At 40.1% G+C, this 7,485-nt stretch overlaps 1 protein-coding gene across 1 annotated transcript in view; it reads right to left on the bottom strand.

Annotated features, from left to right (window-relative positions):
- Window positions 1-225: 225 nt before the first annotated feature.
- Window positions 226-7,485, bottom strand: part of LOC120871795 (zinc finger protein 211-like) — a 33,329-nt gene continuing 26,069 nt past the window's right edge. Inside the window, exon 3 of the mRNA XM_040251748.1 lies at window positions 226-4,193. Coding sequence (XP_040107682.1) covers window positions 2,461-4,193 — 1,733 coding nt within the window. The 3' untranslated portion in view covers window positions 226-2,460. The remainder of the gene's footprint in view (window positions 4,194-7,485) is intronic.

The following is a 7,485-nucleotide window of genomic DNA, read 5'->3' as shown; positions in this document are numbered from 1 at the left end:
TGCTGATATACACTGATATTTAGAATCCTTTCTTGTGTTAGTTACTGGAGTTATGAAAAAGCTTCATTTTAGAAATGCATTCCAAGAAGTTACGTATTGAAAAACATGATACCTGAGATTATAAAACTTAAGAACGACTAGGTAAATCATGATACACACACACACAAAAAGTGATCAAGTGTATAAATATGATAAATGGTATAAGATACAGGAAGACTCCATCAGTTATTCCATTTATATATATATATATATATTTGAAAACAGTCATTACTAAAGTAGACTATACTCTTGCATCAGTAATGATAATGTTGAAGGTAAATTTAAAATGGCAAGAGGAAACTGGTTTGAAGGATGTACATAAGTATGTCCAATGTACATCTTAAATACATAAAATTTAAATGAACTCTACACCCAGTAAATGATTTTTTAAACAACTTAGCAAAATCTATCAATAATCATTCCAGTATGATTTATTAGCTACATTCCTACAACATTTTCCGGATACTGGACCTGTAAGGGGGTGGAAGCATACATGGTGGGCCACTGGCAATTCTTTTCAACTCCATTTCAGTGACATTATGTTCACAATTTGACACTGGCAAGGATGGGAATATTAACACCAAAGAAACTGGCAAACACTACAAAACAGGGCTTGATTTACTGTGCAATTAACTGTCTGGCCTTAAGACTACGGTAACAAATGTGAATAAAGCAGATTTACTGAAAACGTGTATAATGCATGTGGCCATTACATTACCCATAGTATAAACTTTTAGAACATATACTTTCAGTACTATGAATTACGATTCCATGCAGAAAAAGAGTCACAGTACTGCTAAATGAGTGAAATCTAACAGATGTCTTTGATGTTTCTTTGCTTTCCTTCTTGTCAAAAACAGAGAAAACACAAATCTCAGAAAGCAAAAGTAGGCCAAAATATGAATAGAAATTTTCCCAAATAGAACACACAGGTGAAAAACAGACACATGAAAAATAAAAGTTAACATTAAGAATCCAGTGAAAAGGAATTCCCCAGCAGTCTAGTGGCTAAGATTCCACATGTCCATATCATGGGGCACATTTTAGATTCCTGGACAGGGAAACTAAGATCCCGCAACCACATGGCACAGTGAAGGGGAAAAAACGTCCTGAGAAAAAAGGCAATTAAAATCATAATGATTTTTTTTACACAGAGGTTTTAGTTTTCATGGAAGAGGTCAGTCTGCATTCAGGGCTAGTTTTTAAGTTAGGCTGATCAGGGAGGGAGGGCAAGTTCATACTAATAAACAACCATCATTCTTCTGAGCTACATTTTTATGGAGGGGTGGGAGGAAAAGTGAGAATATGGGTAAAGGGGTAAAGGAAAAAGAATCCTGGAGACCACGCCATGTGAGGGACACACTGGACATTCTCAGGCCTTCAGTGTCTTTCCCACTGCTCAGAACAATGAGTGGTCAACTATGTAACAGGGCAACAAGGACATCTTGAGGTGGCTATATAAAGAAGGCAGATAGGACCTTGGAAACCAATCACTACTATGGTGGTGGAGCCAGTTCCAAACCTAGGGCAATACCAGTCCAGAGTCCCTGGCTTAATGCCACTGTCCCTGAGAACCTTCCAAGTGGGAGGTTGTTAGTGAAAGATGTGCATGGGTGGAAATGAAGCTGGAGTCCCTGGGGTTAATCCAGGCTTCAGGTCTGTGTAGCTTATGATCAGGACACAGGACATGGAGTCCCTGCTCTAAGGAGCAGAAGAGGAGCCTTGCAGTGTAGAGCAACTACTCTCATGAAAGGTGTGGCAGTAGTGAGCTCCTGTGTAAGTCCCTCTAAATCTCTGAACTAGACACCCCTTCTTTCACAAATGGAAATAATAATTATTGAACCAAAGCACTGGTTTAGTTGGGTAGATAATGTGGTCATTCACATGTAAGGCATCAATGCTGGATGGCAGAGAAGACAATCCTGTCCAATCAGCATGAGGCTGGGATATAAGCTGGGCTCCTATGGTGGGGGCGTCACAATGAACAAAGTGTTCTTTCAGTCTTCAAACCTGGATTCTCGGGGGTGGCAGGGGAGGGAGCAGGAGAGAATTGACCAGATTCCCTAAATTCTAAACCTGGCAACCTGGCATTGAATCCCAGATGCCTATTCATTCCAAGGAGATCACAAACAGATGATACAGTCTGTGCCTCAGTTTACTCTTCAGAAAGAGTCTATTTGCTGCACAGGTTCTTCATGCTCTGTTACCACCTCAAATGTATTCAACATCACTGTCAGCAATATTTGCAATATTCACAAAGCGCTTTCTCTAGTGTGAATTCTGTTGTTTAATCAAGTGGCACCAACAGGTGAAAAAATTTAACACATTCCTTGCACTCAAAAGGCTTTTATCCAATGTGGATTTTCCAATGGATGAGGAGGAACTGTCTTTTCTTAAAGGTTTTCCCAACATTCACTGCACTCATAGGCCTTTTCCAATGTGAACTCTGTGATGATCGTAGAGGTATGTCTGAGTAGTAAAAGATCGCCCACATTGACTGCACTCATAAGGCCTTTCTTCTGTGTGAACTCTCTGATGACGAAGAAGGCTCGACCTACTAGTAAAATACTTCCCACATTCACTGCACTTATAAGGCCTTTCTCCGGTGTGAACTCTTTGATGATCACGAAGGGTCGACCTAGCAGTAAAATTTTTCCCACATTCACTGCACTCATAAGGCCTTTCTCCATTGTGAACTCGCTGATGATACCGGAGGCCACTTGAAGCAACAAAAGATTTTCCACATTCACTGCACTCGTAAGGCCTTTCTCCAGTGTGAACTCGCTGATGACGAAGAAAGCTTGAGCTACTAGTAAAACATTTCCCACATTCGCTGCACTTAAAAGGCCTTTCTCCAATGTGAACTCTCCAATGATTACAAAGGTTTGACCTACTTGTAAAAGATTTCCCACATTTATTGCACTCATAAGGCTTTTCTCCAGTGTGAACATTCATATGGGCACTGAGATGTTCCTTTCGGCTAAAAAATTTTTCACATTCACTACACTTAAAAGGTCTTTCTCCACTGTGAACTCTCTGATGATTAGAAAGAGTTGACAAAGTAGTGAAAGATTTCCCACATTCATTGCACTCATAAGGCCGTTCTCCCGTGTGAACTCTCAGATGATAATAGAAACTAGAGATAGTAGTAAGAGCTTTCCCACATTTGTTGCACTCATAAGGGTTTTCTCCAGTGTGAATTCTCTCATGTGCAAGGAAAATGGATTTGCGGGCAAAAAATTTTCCACACTGTTTGCACTGATAAGGTTTTTCTCTAGTGTGAACTCTCTGATGTTCAATTAAGTTCCCCTTTCGTCGGAAGGATTTATGACACTCCTTGCATTCATAAGGCTTTTCTCCAGTGTGGATTCTCCTATGGGAAATGAGGTATTTCCTTCGGCTAAAGGATTTCCCACATTCACTGCAGTCATATAGCGTTCCTCCACAATTAAAGCTCTGATGTGAAAGGATTTGGGATTTGTGGCTAAAAAATTCTTCACATCGGCTGCATTTGTAAGACTTTTCTCCAGTGTGAACTTGCACATGCTGAATGAGGTTACTTCTTTGGGTGTCAGCTTTCTCACATTTGTTTACCTCACAAAATGCCTCATTCATGAGGACTCTTTCATTCTCTACAAGAATGTCTGTGTGGCTGGAAGCTATCTTACCTTCTCCCAAGCTGTGATGACTTTCTCCACTGTGAAAAACAACCTCACACTCCATACTGTTGTTCAATTTCTTCCCAGTATTAGTGGCCTGTGGCTGAACTCCCATGCTGGTCATGAAGTCATTCCCAATCTCCATGTAGGTAGAGAAATTCCCTGCTGGGTGAACTGTGCAGGTCTTTAAAAATGAGGGTCTCTCAGTATTACATAGGAAACGATTCTCTCTAACGTGCTGCTTCTGGTGCTGCTGAATGTGTGCAGTGAAATAGAACTCCTTCCCACAGGCCGCACATGTGTATACTTTCTGCTCCCCGCTTGTTCCTTGCTCTTCAGCCAAGTGCAAAATGTTTCTCAAGACTGGGATGCACATCGCACAGGGCTGGGTCTTCTCAGGAGACAGACCTGCCCTGGGAGTGAGAAACTGTAACACCCCTGCAGGTTTGATTTCCTCAGATGGTGTCTCTTTTTCCTGGACTCCACGCCAAGAACCTGAAAACAAACAAGTGATGGTGAAGTTTCGGTTGACTTTATTGGAGGGAATGATATCACGACAACTGTATATTTGCCACATGAAAGAAGCAGTGGGGACAAATGGGGAGCAGAAAGTGTACACAGGCCCATGGAATCACATTCAGGATACGAAGCTGGGGTCAAACTGAGGAAGCAGGTGCTCTCTCCATGTCCAGGACACAAGGATTGGATGTGACCCAAGGTGAAAGGCATGTTCTACAAATCACTCCTCTCTCTCTCTCCATGTCCAGGACACAAGGATTGGATGTGATCTACAAATCACTCATCTCTCAATGGGTTTACCAGGACTACATCCTCTGGTACACTGTGACCTGTGACACTGTGGAGAAGTATACTGTTCATCCATGCCACTGAAAATCTGGCTGCAACACGCATCTGGAGTTCAACAAACAGTAAAGCATACATGCATGTTTGAGGACATAAACAATTCTGCCACCAAGTAACACAGGGAAAACAATGTGAAGACCACATGAGGTTTACACAGGTGGTGGGAGATGAATCCCAGGCTGGAGTAAGACTAAAAATGTAAAGTGGTAGAAATGACAGGTTGGCAGAATGTCAAGAATAGAGAAAGACAAGAGAAGTCATTTGTAGCCGCTGGCAATAGCACCACAACACCAGTCAAAGGATGGAAGTCATATGTTCCTGGTATGACGAACGAAGACCTGATAACAAGTCCTTCCCCACTTGACACTCATCTGAGCCAGAGAATCTCCAAGCTCTTTTGCAGAGACCAGAGTCATGTCCATCCCATAAGGCCCAAGGACTCCCCATTCCCAGTTACAGGAGTCAAAATGATGCAAGTCCTAACAGAGTTAGGACAAAAGAACAGTAACAGTGGCTCAGAGAAACAGTACACAATACATGACATCAAATACTACAAAGAAAACATTTAAATAATCTTTAAATACTAAAAAAATGTCCTGAAACTAACACAACATTGTAAATCAAGCAAACTATAATATAAAATAAGAAGTTAAAATGAGTAAATGAATAAATAATCTCTATTGGAACCAGAGGAAAGGATATACAGTGGATGGAGTACAAACTTTTTAAGACTTCATCTTCCCACATAAACATAACTGCTCTGGCAGAATCTAACTGATATAACTCTTTTGCAACTATTGAGCCTACTGAAGCTCTGCAGTGTCCCATAAAACAGAGTTTGAAGAGACAAAGCTTCAAAACTACAATCAAATACTACAGATATACTGGAATGATCATATTGATAATTTTAAACAATTATGATTAATAAGCTAATTAATGTCTACTAATAGATAGGGCAGACAGCATTGAAACTAGAAGGACAATGTAAGCAGAGAGATTGGAATTTTAACAAAGGATCAACATGAAATGCACAAGGGGTTCCTTTTCACCACATCTTTACCAACATTATTTCTTGGGTTTTTCATAACAGACATTATAACGTGTGATGCAGTATCTGTCATTTTGACTTGCATTTTCCCTACCATTTGTAATAGTGAGCATTTTTTTATGTACAAGGTTCCCATTAGTATGTCTCCTTTGGCAAAATATCTTTTCATATCTAACAGATAACAGCTGGGGTGAACTGGTCCATAGTAGTGAAAAAATGGAGTCCTATCCACTAGGCAACCATTGAACCTCACCTCAGTTAGGATATTTTTTAATTATGTAGGAATTCCCTGGTGACCCAGTGGTTACAATCCCACATCTTTCACTGCCAGAAGCCCAGGTTCGATCCCTGGTAGCGGAACTAAGATCCCACAAGATGCAGATATATATTTATTCAAACTACCCATGAAGTCATATAGGATTATATGGAAGTGGTCTTAAATCAATTGTTAATACATAACACAAATTTAGAAACACTAAATTTAAAAATGGAGAGAAGCCCGACATAAACCACAGCAGGATCCTCTATGATCCACCTCCCAGAATTCTGGAAATAAAAGCAAAAATAAACAAATGGGACCTAACTAAAATTAAAAGCTTCTGCACAACAAAGGAAAATATAAGCAAAGTGAAAAGACAGCCTTCCGAATGGGAGAAAATAATAGCAAATGAAGCAACTGACAAACAACTAATCTCAAAAATATACAAGCAACTCCTGCAGCTCAATTCCAGAAAAATAAACGACCTAATCAAAAAATGGGCCAAAGAACTAAATAGACATTTCTCCAAAGAAGACATATGGATGGCTAACAAACACATGAAAAGATGCTCAACGTCACTCATTATTAGAGAAATGCAAATCAAAACCACAGTGAGGTACCATTTCACACCAGTCAGAATGTCTGCGATCCAAAAATCTGCAAGCAATAAATGCTGGAGAGGGTATGGAGAGAAGGGAACCCTCCTACACTGTTGGTGGGAATGCAAACTAGTACAGCCACTATGGAGATTCCATAAAAAATTGAAAATTAAATAGAACTGCCTTATGACCCAGCAATCCCACTGCTGGGCATACACACTGAGGAAACCAGAATTGAAAGAGACACATGTACCCCAATGTTCATCGCAGCACTGTTTATAATAGCCAGGACATGGAAACAACCTAGATGTCCATCAGCAGATGAATGGATAAGAAAGCTGTGGTACATATACACAATGGAGTATTACTCAGCCATTAAAAATACATTTGAATCAGTTCTGATGAGATGGATGAAACTGGAGCCGATTATACAGAGTGAAGTAAGCCAGAAAGAAAAACACCAATACAGTATACTAACACATATATATGGAATTTAGAAAGATGGCAATGATGACCCTGTATGCAGGACAGCAAAAAAGACACAGATGTGTATAGCGGACTTTTGGATTCAGAGGGAGAGGGAGAGGGTGAGATGATTTGGGAGAATGGCACTGAAACATGTATAATATCATGTAAGAATCGAATTGCCAGTCTATGTCCGATGCAGGATACGGCACGCTTGGGGCTGGTACGCGGGGATGACCCAGAGAGATGTTGTGGGGAGAGGGGTGGGAGGGGGGTTCATGTTTGGGAACGCATGTACACCCGTGGTGGATTCATGTCAATGTATGGCAAAACCAATACAGAATTGTAAAGTAAAATAAAAAATAAATAAATTTTTAAAAAAATGGAGAGAAGCAAATATAGCTGGTAAGCTGACAAATGAGAGAAAATAAAATCATACAAAATGCTCAATTAACATCGAAAAAGGAGTGGTAGACTAATACAAGAATGAAGAACAAGGGCTATTTTAGAAAATGGAAAAAACACGTTAGGTATTTATCAAACTATATCAAT

This window comes from Oryx dammah, unplaced genomic scaffold, assembly GCF_014754425.2.
Source record: "Oryx dammah isolate SB20612 unplaced genomic scaffold, SCBI_Odam_1.1 HiC_scaffold_13, whole genome shotgun sequence".
Taxonomy (NCBI): Eukaryota; Metazoa; Chordata; class Mammalia; order Artiodactyla; family Bovidae; genus Oryx; species Oryx dammah.
The sequence above is the reverse complement of the archived record's forward strand: the minus strand, read 5'-3'. Positions and strand labels throughout refer to the sequence as shown.